Source organism: Corythoichthys intestinalis, chromosome 22 (assembly GCF_030265065.1).
Source record: "Corythoichthys intestinalis isolate RoL2023-P3 chromosome 22, ASM3026506v1, whole genome shotgun sequence".
NCBI classification, from domain to species: Eukaryota; Metazoa; Chordata; class Actinopteri; order Syngnathiformes; family Syngnathidae; genus Corythoichthys; species Corythoichthys intestinalis.
The window spans coordinates 5,407,544-5,427,352 of record NC_080416.1 but is presented as its reverse complement, the minus strand read 5'-3'; the positions used below and the strand labels follow the sequence as shown (position 1 = coordinate 5,427,352).

The following is a 19,809-nucleotide window of genomic DNA, read 5'->3' as shown; positions in this document are numbered from 1 at the left end:
TAAGTTGTTTATTCTTTCTGTGGGGGCGGGTGACAAATGCCTTATGGAAAATCACTGTTTGAAACAATGAGAATGGGAGAGAAATCTTACCTTTTTTTGCCGGAATTTTGTAAAAAATGAACACACGTAACTTGTTGGCTGCGGGAGTGAGGAATCCACTCTTTTACTTGACACGCATATTTTCACAAATGACAAATATGAATCTCACTTTAGAGCATAAAAATTGTTTGTTTGGAGTGACCAATTCCCCCTCCGGGCCAGCGAGTGTCAGCTAAGCGGCTCTAGCAGAGCGATCCGTCCCCGTCCGGGTGAGGGTAGTCCATCTGGTCCAGTTCCCTTTCGCAGTCCTCGCAACCGTCCACGCCGCAGCCCTCCAGCACCAGGACCCTGGGGTCGGAAGGGCGCGATGCGGCGGCGCCCATCCCCGACACCCCGATGCCCAGTAGCGCACCGCCGGCGCCGCAGGCCAAGGGTCCCACGGCGGGGCCCACGCCTCGCGGCCAAAGCGGGTCTGCCAGCGCCCCCTGCTGGCCCAGCTGGATGAGCCGTCCGACGGAGTACACGCCGCCCCCGGCGCGGAGCACTTCCTCGTAGGAGGGGGCGCGGGCCGCCGCCCGGGCTTCCTCCAAGCGCACACGGGCGCGGTGCTTCATCTCGATGATGGTCTTAGTGTAGGAGTTGAGGGTGGCCACGGCCGCCGCCATGCAGCAGCTGAACGACAGCCACGCCAGGCTACAAGGAGAAGAGTCAGTCGATTAGTTTCTTGGCTGCCATTGACGTCGATAGGCGTCAAATTCATTTGGACTATCTGTTGTCTATCGGTCAATTGCAGCTTCATAGTTAACAGTATATATTCTCCTATTCATTTTTTAAATTCCAATAAAATTGATATAATTTATTTATAAATCATTAATAATACAATTTTAATTAAAAAAAATATATATATATAATTTAAAAAATAAATTCAATAAAATGATAAAAACATTTCAATGAATAACATTTTTAAAAATTATAATCTATTCACATGATTTTTATTACATTTTTTAATTCATATTGTTTTATTATATTAATTATTATTTCCTTTTTTTATTAATAAACATTTTAAAACTAAAATAATTACAAATTATTTGCATTATGTATTATTTTAATTTGATTAAGAAAAAGGGGGGATTAAATTATGTTTAATAAATATTTTACAAATAACAAAATTTAAAAAATATATAAAATAAAATATAATGTTTAAAAAATTACAAATATTTTTTCTTTCAGAAAAAGGGGGAAAAGATGAAAATATTCCCCTATTTATTTATTTATTCATATTGTTGTTATATTGTATAGTTATATTGTATTTATATTATATTGTTCATGTTGTTAATTTTTGTAAGTAAAAAAAGAGAAGTTGTCTATTTTACATGATCTAAATGTAATGAAAAAATATGTATTTTTAAATTAAAAATGCAATGCAATAGAAGAATTAAGTAAAAATTCAAATAGTGCGAACATTTTTAAAATATAATTTTCAATTTTTAAAATCTTGATTATTTTGTAGAATATTACAAAAAATAGTAAATATGATCTTTGTCATCTATTTTCATCAAGGGCACTAAAATAATTAAATAATAAAATAAAATAATTAAAAAATAATAATCTATCGCTGTCAATGGCAGCTACAGAGTCAACAGTAAAAATTGATAAAACATTCATCAAAAGGAGGGGGGGACTAAACAAGATAATTTAATGTTAACCCTTAAATACCTGCAACATGTAGCAATTATCAGAGAATCCCAAAATTTGAAAAAAAAGGTCCTAATGAAACATTTTTTCAAATTTGTAAAATTCACAAAATGAATTATGTGCAATAAGCGCTCTAATATATATAACCCTTGCTAAATCCTGTTTTTTTTCACATGGAACCTGCAGATGCATGTGTTGACTTGCATCCATCATTTTTTTTCTCAAAAAGAAATGTCAAAATTTTGAATTAGTCTCAAAATCATGAAATTTTAGGTGTATCAAATGTGATACATTTGGCAATAAAGCGTTAATATTCGCTTATGTATTTCTCATTTTCAAAATGGGTATTTTTTTTTTTACATACGCAAAAGACCATCCGTAGTCCCACGTTTGCGGCCTCCAGTCTTTGGGCCCGATGCTGACGGTCATCTGGAAGACGGTGGTGTACATCATGTGCGCCACCATCCCCATCAGACCTGCGAACAAACAAGGAACCCTCGTCAACACCGTTAGCGACTACAAAACAAAACGGACGCCGTACCCGACAGGACGGTGCACATAGCGGCGAAGGCGTTAATCTTCAGAGCGTTCATCTCCCTCTTGGCGCACAAGCAGATGGCCTCCACCCACATAAGCAGGAATCCCATGGCCAGTAACCCGATGTACATGAACTCGCTGATGACCGACAGCCACAGGACTCCTAGAAGATGGCGTAAAATCGTGACGACATCGAGGCGGACGCGACTGTCGGAAGGACGCCGCTGACCTTGAGTCTCTCCTGGAGTCAGCTCGATGAAGCTGCGACATTTTTCTTCCTGGTCCTCACCTAGCAACACCAGCATCAAGATGTCAAGTATGCCTTGTGGTAGTTAGTAAAAGCCTAACTCAATAGTTTCCATTGATGGCGCTAAACGTCCAATGATCCTTTTCGACTGGGAAGGAGCAAATGAACTCGCACCTACCGGTCAAAAGGGATTGGACGTCTAATGTCGTCAATGGCAGCCAATTGGTTCATGGTGATGATCAATTTTACTATCAAATAATCTTATCCGGCACAATTGCTAATATGAAGTAAATACCAATATATATATACATAAATATTCTTTAAGTATACTGGTACAGATGTGTTACAGGAAGGGTCTCAAACATGGGGCCCGAGGGCTGATTGCGGCCCAAAGGACAGTATTTTGCAGCCCCTTATTTGGCATTCAAGTGTATTATTAGTGTCGCCCCTTAAAGAAAATAAATATAATTAAAAAAAGGAAAATAATTATTTATATAAAGATTATTTTATTTTTTTAATGGAATGAAATATTAAAAACACAATTAAACAAAAATTCGGAAAGGACAATAAACACATATTTAAAAAAAAATGCTGTGGACAATTCAAAAAATGAAAAATAAAAATAGATAAATAAATCTATAATTGTAAATAAATTGAATTTAAAAAAATAAGACAATATAAAATAAAAGAATGAATATTACATATATAATTTTAAATAAAATGAAATAATTAAAAAAAATATAATAATTTTTTAAAATACTGGAAAATACAAAAGAATAATAAACGCGTATAGTTGAAAAAGACATGGGCAATAAAACATATTAAAAAATTCTAAATAAATTAAAATTAAAAAACAGGAGTAAGTATAAAAACAATAAACACGTATATTCTAAAAAGATATGGGCAATAGAAAATATTACACAAATAAAACGCTCTCAATAAATTGAATACTTAAAAAAAACATACCCTTTAATATAATTTCATAATTTATTTGCTCTTTTAAAAATATCTTATGGTTTAACGTAGCTCAAACTAATACTAACTTTTGCTGGTATTTTCCCTAACTAATTAACCAAAGTCAATTAGCAACAATATTTTCCCGCCAAGAAATTGAATTTGAGACACCTGACAAAGGCAAATGGGGAAATCTTTTTTAAATCAGCATTTGTTCCTCACCTTCGTTGTGTTTCTCGCAGGAGAGCCAGAATCCCGTGTGGAAGTAGCGCAGCATGTACTTGTCCTCGCCCGTCTCCCAGATGTAGTGAACGGCATTGGCCAGCTGTTTCCTCCTCAAGATAGCCAGCTGCTCCTTCTGGAGCGGCGTCAGTGTCACGTTGGACGGCGGGTTTCGCGGGTCCGGCGTCGGCGCTTCTGCCGTCCGTTAAAAAATGGAATAAAACAAAGACAGGAATAAGGTTTAATTAAACATCTATTTTTTAAAATCATTTTTCCATATCTGAATACAGGCAGTCTGATGCCAGCCCACAAGTTAACCCTGTAAGTTTCATACCAAAGTGAACATTCATTAGCACAATAACATTATCTGGATACAATGACCTTGGTTGGGAGAAAGGCTCCCATTCCCACTCATCCAAATAGAGTCACATGTTTCAGACACTTTTTGAAGAACACAAACCTTGAAATGAACACCAAGTAAAAAGGAACAAAAATGTGGAAATAAATAAATATATTAACAAATCCTTTTGAACTCGATAACGAGTTCATAAGTTCATAACCAGAAAAAAAATTACACCTGACCACGGGCAGAATTTAGGGGGGTTCTGTGGGTGCAGAAAAAAAAAACAACTTTCCATTTTAGCCTACAAAATTTTGAAAAAATAAAAATATCATAAAAATAAGAATTAAATTTTTTTTTTTTTTAATTTCACAAGATTTTAAAAAAAAACTAACTTTTTACTGTTAAACTAAAAATGACAGTCTTATTTTGTCCTAAAACTGTATAATTTTTTTCTTAATAAAAACTTTGTCCTTAAAAAAAAAAAAAAACACCCCAAAATTGTCCTTTTTTTTAACTAAAAACTTCCCATTTCGACCTAAAAAATATTTAGGAAAACAAGTAATAAATATTTATATATTTAAAAAGAATAAAAATAAGGGAACCTTTCTACTACTATTAAGTTTTTAAAAAATCCCCCCAAAAATGGACCTTTATTCAACTAAAAACTTTTCATTTTAACCTAAAAAAGTTTGAACAAATAAAAATAATTTAAAAATAATCACATTTTTTAAATTTACATTATTTAAAATTCCACCAGTATTTGTTTCTGTAACCTTTTTTTTTTTTTTTTGTTAAACTAAAAATGACCCCCCCCCCCCCCCATTTATTTTAATTTCCATAAACATACGAAAGTCTTATTTTGGCCTAAAATTTTTGTGTAAATTTTTTTTTTCCTAAAAAAATATCCTACAAAAAAACACCAAATAATGGTCCTTTCTTCTAACTAAAAACTTCCCATTTTAACTTATAAAAAAAAGAAAATAGGAAAACATTTAATAAATAAAAATACATTTAAAAACTTAAAATAAGGGAACTTTTCTACTATTATTAGGCCCAAAAAAATCCAAAAATGGACTATTCTTTTAACTAAACTTTTAAATTAAATTAAATTTTAATTTTAAAAACAGAAAAATAAACATGAAAACACTTCATAAATACGAGTATAGGGCTGCAGCTATCGAATATTTTAGTAATTGAGTATTCTACTGAAAATTCCATCGATTAATCGAGTAATCGGATAAAACATTTTTTTTAGGTAAAGAGCAATTATAAATATAAATGAGAAAACATGACATTACACCTAATATTGAAGCATTTTTAGACAATCAATGTCTCTATTATAGATGTACATTGTTGAAAACAGCCTACAATTGCATCTCAGATATGACTAGAAAAAAAGTCACTGCTTTCACTCAAAAAACTTAAGATCTTATTTAAAAAAAAAAAAAAAAAAAATCTTATTTCCAACCTAAAAATGTCATTATGCTTAATAACACACATCACTTTAAAGTTAGCTGTTTTCCCCTCGTGTTTTAGTTAAATTTCTTTTGTGTCAAGCTAATTTTAAAAGATCTCATAAGTTTTAATTTACCGGTAGTCCAAATGGCAAGTCCTGATAAGATTTTGAATTTTTTGTGTTTTTTTTTTTTTTTTTTACAGATTAAATAATGCCTGTATGAAAGACACGTTAGCCATGCACCCACAGTAGTAGGGGTGTGACAAAATATCAAAATGGTGATATATCGTGATACTTTGTATCCCAAAAGGTTATCGATATGCTCCTGCAAGAATCAAGATATCATTTTAAAAAGGTGTCAATGTTTACTGAGGGAATTTCTTCAGGCAATCATCTTTGTAAATCTCACTGGAACAGCACCAAACAAAAGTTCCAGCATCATCACCTTGTCCAATGCAGATTCTTGACTCTTGACACCTTCTCCATTGCAGATTCTTGACAAGGTGATGATGCTGGAACTTTTGTCTGGTGCTGTTCCAGTGAGACCTGAAATGGCCCAAAATTAACTAAATGCCTGGCATTGACTGCCACTGACAGCCATAGACGTTCAATCCGATTGAAGTGGGAGGGATGGCAGCGAATGAACATTCGTTCCCAGTTCAAATGATTGGACGTCTACTAGTGATAACCTCATTCCAATTCACACGAGAAGCTTGTTTTTCTGTTAGTTTTTTGGAGAATATCCTAGAATGATTTCCTGATCAATGTATCGATAATCGTTGTATCGCCATATCGTCAGATCATCGTTATCGTGAGCTTCGTATCGCAAATCGTATCGTATCGTGAGGTACCAAGAGGTTCCCACTCCTACACAGTAGTCATGATTAATAGAAACCTAGCCCTCTGCAGGGCTAACATTACGTGAGCAAGGTACAGTAACGTTAATCTTATTTATTAGCGCTACGTTAACTTAATTTTACCTTATCTCGAATATCACTCCTCCACTCTCGGAGTAAACCGGGTGCCTCCGGTGGAGCTGCGGCATCGAAGACGCACTGTAGTGTTATGCAAGCACTGGTTTACAGTGAGTACATGAAACAATGTTCGCCTTAATTAGTGTGAGTGTTAGCCTTAGACATTTTCTGCTTTTTCTTGGGGCCTTTCCCTTCACTTTCGTCGGCGTCTTCGTCGTTACCTCTATATTCATGCATGGGTGAAATCAAATACAGTGGGGAAAATAAGTATTTAGTCAACCACCAATTGGCAAGTTCTCCTACTTGAAAAGATTAGAGAGGCCTGTAATTGTCAACATGGGTAAACTTCAACCATGAAAGACAGAAAGTGAGAAAAAAAAAAAAAGAAAATCACATTGTTTGATTTTTAAAGAATTTAATTCCAAATTAGAGTGGAAAATAAGTATTTGGTCACCTACAAACAAGCAAGATTTCTGGCTGTCAAAGAGGTCTAACAAGATCTAACGAGGCTCCACTCGTTACCTGTATTAAAGGCACCTGTTTTAACTCATTATCAGTATAAAAGACACCTGTCCACAATCGTAGTCAGTCACACTCAAAACTCCACTATCGCCAAGACCAAAGAGCTGTCGAAGGACACCAGAGACAAAATTCTAGACCTGCACCAGGCTGGGAAGACTGAATCTGCAATAGGTAAAACTGTGGGAGCAGTTATTAGAAAATGGAAGACATACAAGACCACTGATAATCTCCCTCGATCTGGGGCTCCATGCAAGATCTCACCCCGTGGCGTCAAAATGATAACAAGAACGGTGCGCAAAATGGATCCCAGAACCACACGGGCGGACCTAGTGAATGACCTACAGAGAGCTGGGACCATAGTAACAAAGGCTACTATCAGTAACACAATGTGCCACCAGGGACTCAAATCCTGCACTGCCAGACGTGTCCCCCTGCTGAAGAAAATATACGTCCATGCCCGTCTGCGGTTCGCTAGGGAGCATTTGGATGATCCAGAAGAGGACTGGGAGAATGTGTTATGGTCAGATGAAACCAAAATAGATCTTTTTGGTAGAAACACAGGTTCTCGTGTTTGGAGGAGAAACAATACTGAATTGCATCCGGAGAACACCATACCCACTGTGAAGCATAGGGGTGGAAACGTCATGCTGTGGGGCTGTTTTTCTGTAAAGGGACCAGGACGACTGATCTGTGTAAAGGAAAGAATGAATGGGGCCATGTATCGAGAGATTTTGAGTGAAAATATCCTTCCATCGGCAAGGGCATTGAAGATGAGACGTGGCCGGATCTTTCAGCATGACAATGATCCCAAAAACACAGTCACGGCAACAAAGGAGTGGCTTCGTAAGAAACATTTCAATGTCCTGGAGTGGCCTAGCCAGTCTCCAGATCTCAACCCCATAGAAAATCTGTGGCGGGAGTTGAAAGTCCGTGTTGCCCAACGACAGCCCCAAAACATCACTGCTCTAGAGGAGATCTGCATGGAGGAATGGGCCAAAATACCAGCAACAGTGTGTGAAAAGCTTGTGAAGAGTTACAAAAAACGTTTGGCCTCCATTATTGCCAACAAAGGCTACATAACAAAGTATTGAGATGAACTTTTGGTATTGACCAAATACTTATTTTCCACAATGATTTGCAAATAAATTCTTTAAAAATCAAACAATATGATTTTCTGGGGGGGGGGTTCCACATTCTGTCTCTCGTGGTTGAGGTTTACCCATGTTGACAATTACAGGCCTCTCTAATAATTTCAAGTGGGAGAACTTGCACAATTAGTGGTTGACTAAATACTTATTTACCCCACTGTATATCTGCTCCCTGTGTCTTCTTTCTGTACGCACGTGATGTCAGCGCGTTGTGCCGCATTAAAAGTAGTCCAATCAACACGTCATGCTTAGAGCTGGCGAAATTAAACGACTCGTCGAGGCGGAAAAAGTTCCTTGATCAATTTTAAAAATCATTTCAGCTCTATACGAATACATATAAGGGACTTTTCTACTATTTTCCGGCAAAAAAAAAAAAAGTAAATGTACATTTTTTAGATCAACAATGCATCAAAAATAGCTTCTTAATTTCAAATTTGATAATCGATGAGTTGTTTAATCGTGGCAATCCAACGCTTATTGAATGATACTCCACAACATTCCAAAAGTTTGTCAAAGAAAGGCGCATTTTGTGACAGCGAATTGTATGCCGACTGACACAAATTCTCGTAATCCTCAAAGCTTTGTTGCTAATCTCCGGACTCTTAGGATTCCGCCGGGTTTATCTTATTTTCCTTTTTTTCTCCCCACCATGTGCTATACCATGTCGCTCATGTTTGCACTCCACAATCCAGTGTTTTCGGAATCATCGGATTACCCCTTTCCCCATAGAGGGCGGTGGAACAATTCCATCCCTTTTTTCAACTCATTAGCTGACATTGAAGGCAATGGGCGTCCTCATTTGTTTGGATGTGGAGCGCCGTCAATTTCAGATTATGAGTTAACGTCCAAGATCACACTGATGAGTTTATCAGACAGTTCTCACCTGTGGTGTAGGGCTGACTGTTATTCTGGCCGCAGTTCTTCATCTTGACGGGTGAGAGGCAGAGCGGCTTGACAACCTTGTGGGTCCCCTCGCACCAGTAGGACGTGCAGAAGGCCGACACCGACAAGCTGAGGGCCAGCGACGTCAAGGCCAGCGACAGCAGCGACCGCTGCCGGCGGGACATCTTTTCCAACATGACTCACAGAGGCGGCCGTGTGGAAAAAAATCGCGATGGACTTGATCGCCTATTCCTCCCGTCACATTCCCACGCTAGGTCGTCGTCGCCGCTCGGCAACCTGCGCTCACGAGATTTTACACCGTCAAGTCAATGATCGTGTTTCAGTGATCCATTAGAAAACAAAGACTACACAAAATTTATATAAATACAGTGCCTTGCAAAAGCATTCGCCCCCCTTGAACCTTGCAACCTTTCGCCACATTTCAGGCTTCAAACATAAAGATATAAAATTGTAATTTTTTGTCAAGAATCAACAACAAGTGGGACACAGTCGTGAAGTGGAACAACGTTATTGGATAATTGAAACTTTTTTAACAAATAAAAAACTGAAAAGTGGGGCGTGCAATATTATTCGGCCCCCTTGTGTTAAAACTTTGTAGGGCCACCTTTTGCTCCAATGACAGCTGCAAGTCGCTTGGGGTATGTTTCTATCAGTTTTGCACATCGAGAGACTGACATTCTTGTCCATTCTTCCTTGCAAAACAGCTCGAGCTCAGTGAGGTTGGATGGAGAGTGTTTGTGAACAGCAGTCTTCAGCTCTTTCCACAGATTCTCCATTGGATTCAGGTCTGGACTTTGACTTGGCCATTCTAACACCTGGATACGTTTATTTTTGAACCATTCCATTGTAGATTTGGCTTTATGTTTTGGATCATTGTCCTGTTGGAAGATAAATCTCCGTCCCAGTCTCAGGTCTTGTGCAGATACCAACAGGTTTTCTTCCAGAATGTTCCTGTATTTGGCTGCATCCATCTTCCCGTCAATTCTAACCATCTTCCCTGTCCCTGCTGAAGAAAAGCAGGCCCAAACCATGATGCTGCCACCACCATGTTTGAGAGTGGGGATGGTGTGTTCAGGGTGATGAGCTGTGTTGCTTTTACGCCAAACATCGTTTTGCATTGTGGCCAAAAAGTTCAATTTTGGTTTCATCTGACCAGAGCACCTTCTTCCACATGTTTGGTGTGTCTCCCAGGTGGCTTATGGCAAACGAGACTTTTTATGGATATCTTTGAGAAATGGCTTTCTTCTTGCCACTCTTCCATAAAGGCCAGATTTGTGCAGTGTACGACTGATTGTTGTCCTATGGACAGACTCTCGCACCTCAGCTGTAGATCTCTGCAGTTCATCCAGAGTGATCATGGGCCTTTTGGCTGCATCTCTGATCAGTTTTCTCCTTGTTTGAGAAGAAAGTTTGGAAGGTCGGCCGGGTCTTGGTAGATTTGCAGTGGTCTGATGCTCCTTCCCTTTCAATATGATGGCTTGCACAGTGCTCCTTGAGATGTTTAAAGGTTGGGAAATCTTTCTGTATCCAAATCCGGCTTTAAACTTCTCCACAACAGTATCTCGGACCTGCCTGGTGTGTTCCTTGGTTTTCATAATGCTCTCTGCACTTTAAACAGAACCCTGAGACTATCACAGAGCAGGTGCATTTATACGGAGACTTGGTGGATTCTATTTATCATCATCGGTCATTTAGGACAACATTGGATCATTCAGAGATCCTCACTGAACTTCTGGAGTGAGTTTGCTGCACTGAAAGTAAAGGGGCCGAATAATATTGCACGCCCCACTTTTCAGTTTTTTATTTGTTAAAAAAGTTTAAATTATCCAATAAATGTTGTTCCACTTCACGATTGTGTCCCACTTGTTGTTGATTCTTGACAAAAAAATTCAAATTTCATATCTTTATGTTTGAAGCCTGAAATGTGGCGAAAGGTTGCAAGATTCAAGGGGGCTGAATACTTTTGCAAGGCACTGTATTTTAAAATCTTAAAATAGTTGGTAACACTTTATGTGACATTGGCTTCATAAAACTGTAATTAGATAATCATAATTTTGACATGACACGGTCATGAGCATTACTGAATGCTTATGATAGATGTTATGAAGTATTATCTGACAAATGATGCCACTTTGAAGGGATGTAAATGATACGAGCTGGACATATAAATGGAGTAATAGACTTCATAATGATATTGACGGGTCAGATTCAGCTCCAGGCCTTCAAGTAGGGGGCCATACCAAAATCTGCTTCAGTTATTCGCAGCAACACATGCAGCGATCCAAATCCGGATTTATGTTGAAAAAGTACAAAAGCTGCACCGCATACAAACGGGAAGGATTGTCTCAGGAGTGATTAGTTCAAGGATTCAAGGACATTATTATATTTTTTGTACCATGCCTGCATTCTGAAACGTTGTGAGAAAAATCAATGGGGGGAATTAGCCGCTACAGCATTGGCATTATACTTCGCAATATTTACGTAAAATAAATGCAACCTGGTCAGTTTTTTTTTGCTTTTAACCAAGAATCGAGACTCTTTTACGTCCATATCTATAAAGAATTCAGGGAACTAAGCATTTATTCACAATAATTTTCAACGCAAAAAGCTCTTTGTTGTACTAAGGGGGCTGCCAGAGACTTATCTAGTAGCACATTCAACATATTTATGCAAAATAAATGCTAACTACCCGTTTTTTTTTTTGCTTTTAACCAAGAATCGAGACTGTTTTACGTCCATATCTATAAAGAATTCAGGGATTTAAGCATTTATGCACAAGAATTTTCAACGCAAAAAGCTCTTTGTTGTACTAAGGGGGCTGCCAGAGACTTATCTAGCAGCACATTCAACATATTTATGTAAAATAAATGCTAACTATCCGTTTTTTTTTGCTTTTAACCAAGAATCGAGACTGTTTTACGTCCATATCTATAAAGAATTCAGGGATTTCAGCATTTATTCACAAGAATTTTCAACGGAGAAAAGCTCTTTGTCTGCGTTTCCACTCGGTCAGCTTTGACGGAGATACAGTGCCCTCCATAATTATTGGCACCCCTGGTTGAGATGTGTTTTTTAGCTTCTAATATTTTTTTTTTATTCAAATAATATGGGACCTTAATGGAAAGAAAAAAAGAGAAAAATCCAACCTTCAATACAAGTGCATTTATTCAGTGGGGAAAAAAATCCCACATTAAGAAATAATTATTTGACATCAAATAATGTGTGTCACAATTATTAGCACCCCTGGTGTTAATACTTAGTACAACCCCCTTTTGCCAACAAAACAAGGTCTGGGGACTGAGATGGCCATGGGAGGAGCTTGATTTTGTGTCTGGTGAACCATATCTGTGTAGATTTGGCCATATGTTTAGGGAGATTGTCTTGCTGAAAGACCAAGCGACGACCCATCTTCAGCTTTCGGGCAGAGGGCTACAGATTTTGATTTAAAATGTCCTGGTATTTCAAAGCATTTATGATGCCATGCACCCTAACAAGGTTCCCAGGGCCTTTGGAAGCGAAAAAGCCCCACAGCATCACTGACCCACCCCCATACTTCACAGTGGGTATGAGGTGCTTTTCAGCATGTGCATCTTTCGTGGCACGCCAAGCTCTATCTTGGTCTCATGTGACCAAAGCACACGGTCCCAGTTGAAGCCTGGGACCGTGTGCTTTGGTCAGATGAGACCAAGATAGAGCTTTTTGGAACCAAACACTCTAAGTGGGTCTGGCTGGTTAAATGGGTTAAATTTTAGGGAATAAAATTACACAACCTCAAAGTTGTCTTTTATTCTTTATTTTCTTAAACTAGATAGTTTTTTTTTTTTAAAGTAAAAATGTTAATTTTCCCCCCCAACTAAAGTCTCTTTTTAAGCTAAAAATTGGTCCTGTTTTTAATTTTAAAAAATTTAAAAATTCCACCCAAAAATTTTCATTTTTGTATCAAAAAATAGTCTTATTTCTTTTCTAAAATAATTTTTTTTAACCTAATAAGTGTCCTTCTTAGTTTGTAAAACTAAAAATTACTCCTAAATTGAGGCGTTTCTATGTTCAAATACTGGTTCAATCTTAAACTTGAGTTTTGACAGTTAGTCACTTCCTCATAAATCTTCATCTGCCCAAATAAAAAACCTTGGGTGTCACTATACATCACTAGCAAAAATAGACAATTTATCGTATGAAATCTTTGCACCAATTTTAAGCGGTCTTACCTGAAGATCGGTGTCGGCACGCCACAGCTTCGAACATTTCCTCTATCCCATCCCGTCCCGTAAGGATGAAGATGAACGTCTTAACTGCGATCAAGGGATCTCTGCGACCAATCCCACCGCTCCGGCACTTTCTGTACAAAGATTGCGATGCGAAAGGTCGCCTCGGGGACTCTGATCCTTCTTAATCTGGCCGGCTCGTCTCCATGGGATTAACGTCTGGACCACCTCGACCTGAAGACGTCCATTAAACGCCACCCTTAGCAAAACTAGCATAGCATCATGACAAACGATATTCAATGGGAAGTGCTAAAAAATAGCACGAGATGCCAAAAATTTAGCAGGAAATTTTGAAACGACGATCTGAGATATTAAAACATGGCGAAACAATATTGAAAAAAAAAAAAACAGAATCCTGAAACGTGACAAAATATGATGATGAAATCACATGAAATGTTCAAAAATTGACATTAAATGCCAATATAAGGCATGGGATGCTAAAAAAAATTCCATAAAATGTTGAAACGACAACCTGAGCTACTGAAACATGAAAAAAAAAAATTGAAACAAAAACATGGAACGCTGCAGTGTGACAAAATATAAAAATTTGACGTGAAATACTAATATACACCAGGAAATGCTAGAACATAGGATGAAATTTTGAAACAACTCAAGCTACTGAAGCATCAAAAATATTGAATGCTGAAACAAAATTTGGCAATACATAACCATAGACTTAACAATAAATGTTGAAAAAATGATATGAAATGCTAACTGGATGTTAAAGCATAGAAATAAAATTTTAAAACAACGACCCGAGATATTGAAAAATGCACGAAAAATATTAAAACAAAAATACGGAATACTGACACATGGCAAAAAATATTGAAATAAAAATATGGAATGCTGAAATAAGATTAAATATGACATATTAAAATGAAATGTCGAAAAACCGGCATGAAATGTTGAAACAATGGCATGCTAATGCTAACACTGTAAACGACATGAGATGCTATCATGTAGCATTACATTTTGAAAGGACGACCAGAGCGACTGAAACTTAACAAAATTATACAATGCTGAAACCTGACAAAATATGGTGATATGAAAACATAAAATGTTGAAAAATTGACATGAAATGCTAATATTCAGCACCGAATGCTAAAACGTAGCATGAAATTTAGAAAAAAAAACAAAAAATGACAAAAAAATACACTGCTGAAAAATGACAAAAAATATTGAAACAAAAAAACAATGCTGAAATGTGACAAAATAAAACCATAAAATATTGAAAAATGAAAAACATGATAAAATAACAGCACGAGATGTTAAATCATCAAACGAAATGTTGAAATAACGACCCCAGCTACTGAAACATGACGAAAAAATATTTAAACAAAATCCTAGATTGCTGAAACCTGACAAAATACGGTGAAATGATAACATAAAATGTTGAAAAATTTAAGTAAAATGCTAATATAGTGCATAGGATGCAATAACGTAGCATAAAATGTTGAAACGACGACATAAGCTACTGAAAAATGACAACAAAAATACGGCCTGTTGAAACTTGACAAAAAATATTGAAAGAAAAAATACAAAAACCTCAAATGTGACAAAAATAACGTCAAGTGCTGAAAAATGAACATGAAACGATAAAAAAAAAAAACACCACCAGATGCTAAGTCATAGCACGAAATGTTGAAATAACAACCCACACTCCTGAAAAATAGCAAAAAAATATTGAAACAAAAATATGGAATGTTCACACCTGACTAAATATCATATGAAATGTTAAAAAATTTACATGAAATGCTAATATTCGAAATGGGATGCTATAATGTAGCATAATATTGAAACAAAAAATACAAAACCCAAAATGTGACCAAAAAAATACAACATCAAGTGTTGAAAAATGAACATGAAACGATAAAAAAAAAAAAAACAGCACGAGATGCTAAATCATAGCACGAAATGTTGAAATAATGACCCGAACTACAGAAACATGGCAAAAAAAATATTGAAACAAAAATATATAGAATGCTGACACATGGCTAAATATGATATCATGGCATGAAATGTGTAAAATATGATACGAAATGTTGAAAAATTGACATAAAATGCTTTCTTCTTCCTGCCTTCGACGGGGGCAGACATGTTTCCTCCCTGCTCCTGCTATCTTCGTCAGTCTAGTCTGTCTGCTTTTTTTGTATTTTTTCCTTTTGTGGATTAACTGTTTGCTGGTCTCTCATACAAAAATGGATTTGATTAGCTGGTCTCTCAGCGCAATTGAAAAGATTTTTTCAACAAGACACGGTGCCCCAGGAGAGCCGTCTTGCCCGGATGGGACCTTTGCGGCTGGCTACGTGAAAGATTCATAGGATCACTGGAAGCTCGTCTGTTTCACTGTCCTATCAGAGAAAGATATTGAGGATATTTGGCTGTTTGGTGTGGCGGTCGTGGGGTTCCTTCTTCTTGTCTTGGGAGACGCCCTGCTCTACCCGAGAGTTTCCAAGACGGCAGCTTTCAAGGAAATCAACAAATTGTCCACGCATCAAGCGGTGCAATTCAAGGCATTGGAGGACCGTGTCAAGGCTTGGAATGAGAACTCGCTCCATGGACACACGGTTCAGTCCGAGGAAGGATGGAGAAAGTTGGATGTCATCTGGTGCTAAATAGCGGAACTGTCGAGGCAGACCGCGACAGTTGGCAATGACCTAAAGGACCTGAGGTCTCGCCTTCGCATTGAGAAACACAATTTTGACAGAAGACCAACTGTATTTTGAAGGGAAAAGGTACCGTTCTCGCACACACCATATAATTGTTTGCATTAGTATAACACATTCATTTAACAATAGTTTAGGCAGACTTCACTCGGTGGCCTTGAACACAGTAAAGTGAATCACCTTATCGGCGCTCATGAGGGGGAAAAGGAAAAATGGTACCGTTTCTCGTAGGCACCGTCTAACTGTTTGCATTACTCGAACACACGTAATATAATCAATCAGGGAATAGTATCATTTCTCATATTCACTGTAGGACTGCACTACTCTAACACACCTAATGTAAAATAAATAGCACACCATAGTTTAAAGAAACAGAATAGATTCACAATGCCATCTTATCACAGAAGGCCAACGTGGGCACCACGAGCAAGATTGATGCACCAACTCTGGCAATCAGTCCTCTCGACAAACGAACAAGGACAAAGACCAGCACGTCCTGAAACAAGTAGTGCCATCCTGGATAACAAAGTTGATAGCAGGCGCTTGTGACGTCAAGACCAGCGTCGGTCGCTGTGGCAACCACATCCCATCCACGCACGAACCTAAACAGCCCGAGACCGGCCAGAGAGGGGTGATCCCAAAGCAACGCCCGGACACACCTTCGGCCGGCCCACAGACTTAAAAAACACTGGACACTGAGATAAGACAGATTTGCTGCTCGGAAACCTTTGCTATGTAGCCTTGCTTAGGATTCAGCATTGTTCCCTCCGTCGTCTGTTTTTGCCTTGTTTTTGACCATTGTCGACGAATAAATTGTCAATCTGTTTTCGGTGAGTCTTCGTCAAACTTTTGAAACATGGAGTCAGTACAAAGGGTTAAAATAAGAAGAGAACGCGCGAAGTTCCGCCTTCCCGGTTGGCGCATGTGAGGCAGCATCGGCCGAGCGGCACTTGTTTTGGCTGTCGCTGTTTCCATGCGGCTTGGCTGGGGAGGCGAATTTCAACAATTTGGACATGTTAAATTACTTATTCTGCTGAATTCGATTGTAATTTTCCTTTCCCTTTCCTGATCACCTTTATCCCAACACTCCCTTCTCCTGGAGAGAGCCGCACAGATGGCCCTATCTGTTGCCCTTGATTCTCTTCCCAAGACCGGTCGCAGGGCCCTGCGACTTATTTTGCCTACAGACACGCACAAATGTGCATAAACACCCCTCCCACCACCACCAATCTGTTACCGCCTTTTCTTACTATCTCTGGTAGTTTTCCTTTTTTTCGTACAAAAAAATCCCTGCACGTGTCCTGTGCACCGTGTCATATCCCTGCTATGTTGTATGATATATGTGTGTTCACTGTAACTTCTGCAACTGCTCTGTAATTCCTGAAGAAGAGCGAGTTAGTGGTGGCACGGTTCATCTGCAGCGGCTCGATACTCACTCATCGGATCTCATCTCGTTGTCACATTTGTGTCAATGACCATTAAAGCTTCTTGTTGTCTTGTTGTCGAAACATAACAAAAAATATTGAAACAAAAAGTGCAGAAAGCTAAAATGTGACAAAAAACAACAAGTGTTGAAAAATAGACATGAAACGATAAAAAAGGACAAAATGCTAAATCATTGCACAAAATGTTGAAAAAACCCAAACTACTGAAACATGCCCCCCCCCCCTCAAAAAAAAATTTGAACGCTAACATGTGGCAAAATCATATGATGACGTGAAATGCTAATATATGAAATGGGATGCTATAACGTAGCATAAAATGTTGAAACGACGACACGAGCTACTGAAAAATGACAACAAAAATACGGCCTGTTGAAACATTACAACAAATATTGAAACAAAAAATATGGAATGCTGAAGTGTGACAAAATAATTTAAAAAAAAAGAACATTTAATGATAAAATAACAGCACAGCATGCTAAATTTTGGCACAAAATGTTCAAATAACGACCCGAACTACTAAAACATGGCAAAGAAAAATATTGAAACAAAAATAGAATGCTGACACACGGCAAAATAACGACAAGAAATGTTGAAAAATTGTCACCAAATGTTGAAAAATTGACATAAAATGCTAATCTACGGCATGGGATGCTATAACTTAGTATAAAATGTTGAAACGATGACAAGCTACGGAAAAAATGACAACAAACATACGGACTGTTGAAAAATGACAACAAATATTGAAACAAACAATACAAAAAGCTAAAATGTGACCAAAAAAACATCATCTGTTGAACATGAACATGAAATGATAAAACAGGACGAAATGCTAAATCATAGCACAAAATGTTGAAATAACAACCTGATCTGCTGAAACCCGAGAAAAAATATTGAAAAAAAAACAATGGGAACATCCCAATTTTTTGGGGGACAAAATATTATCATTAGGGCTGTCAAACGATCAAAATTTTTAATCGAATTAATTACAGCTTAAAAATTAATTAATCGTAATTAATTGCAGTTCAAACCATCTATAAAATATGCCATATTTTTCTGTAAAATATTGTTGGAATGCAAAGATAAGACACAAGCTGGATATATACATTCAACATAAGAACTGTATTTGTTTATTATAACAATAAATCAACAAAATGGCCTTAACATTATTAACATTCTGTTAAAGTGCTCCATGGATAGAAAGACTTGTAGTTCTCAAAAGATAAATGTTAGTACAAGTTATATAATTTTTATATTAAAACCCCTCTTCATGTTTTCGTTTTAATAAAATTTGTAACATTTTCAATCAAAAAATAAACTAGTAGCCCACTATTGTTGATGTCAATAATTACACAGTGCTCATGGGTGTTTAAGCCAATAAAATCAGTCGCACCCAAGCGCCAGCTGAGGGCGACAAAACTCTCAAAAACACAAGTAACAAGTTGGCATTGCACTGTGCTGTCATTTTAATCTGTTTGAGCGGGGCATGTGTGTTAAATGCGTCAAATATTTAAACTTTTAAATATTTTAAAATTTTGACAGCCCTAATTATCATATGATGACATGAAATGAAGAAAAAATGACATGGAATGTTGAAAAAAAATAACTCACATGAAGTGCACATATACAGCACAAGATGCTATAACGTAGCATAAAGTGTTGAAACGACGACTTGAGCTACTAAAACATGAACAAAAAAATATATTTTTTAAAATTATGGAATGCTCAAACCTGACAAAATTTGGTGAAATGTAGAAAAAATGACAGAAAATACAAAATCGTAGCATGAAATTTAGAGTACAACCCAAAAAAATGACAACAAAAATACGAACTGCCGAAATCTGACACAAAATATTAAAACAAAAAATATGTAGGCTAATTCTGAAATAAACATTACATAAAATGTTGAAAAATGTACACAAAACAATGAGGAAAAACAGGACGAGATGCTAAATCCTAGCACTAAATGTTCGAATAACGACCCGAACTACTGAAACGCGGCAAAAAAATATTGAAACAAAAATATGGAATGCTCTCACATGACAAAGTATGATATTAAATGTTGAAAAATTGACATGAAATGCTCAGGTGGACAGAAGAAAATGTCTGCTGAAAAATGGTACTCACCAGCTCGTTGGTGGCGGAGCGTCTGAAGTTTTCCCGCTCGCGCAGCTTTGGGCTTTTCTTGACGTAATCCCGGCAAGTCATCACGGCGAGTCCATCTGGTGCGCTCCCTCCCTCCCAAAGCGCGGTGCGGCGCCTCGCCCCGACTCGCACGTCAACTCTGACCTCGGCTCCTATATAGCAATCAAGTCGCCGGCTATACGCGAAACCCCGACGGACGGAAAATCACGTCCAGCGTCTTCAATCTGTGAACGTTTGACATCTGGAAGCTT

The 19,809-nt window shown here is 37.6% G+C and overlaps 1 protein-coding gene across 1 annotated transcript; it reads right to left on the bottom strand.

Moving 5' to 3' along the window:
• Positions 1–205: 205 nt before the first annotated feature.
• Positions 206–19,580, bottom strand: LOC130910639 (germ cell-specific gene 1-like protein). The gene is made up of 8 exons (XM_057828104.1): positions 19,541–19,580; positions 13,249–13,479; positions 9,021–9,316; positions 3,695–3,889; positions 2,501–2,560; positions 2,276–2,434; positions 2,099–2,210; positions 206–732 (listed from the first exon to the last, which is right to left on the bottom strand). Exons 3-8 carry the CDS (start codon positions 9,214–9,216, stop codon positions 282–284), a joined length of 1,173 nt encoding a protein of 390 aa, XP_057684087.1. The 5' UTR covers positions 9,217–9,316; positions 13,249–13,479; positions 19,541–19,580; the 3' UTR covers positions 206–281.
• Positions 19,581–19,809: the final 229 nt, after the last annotated feature.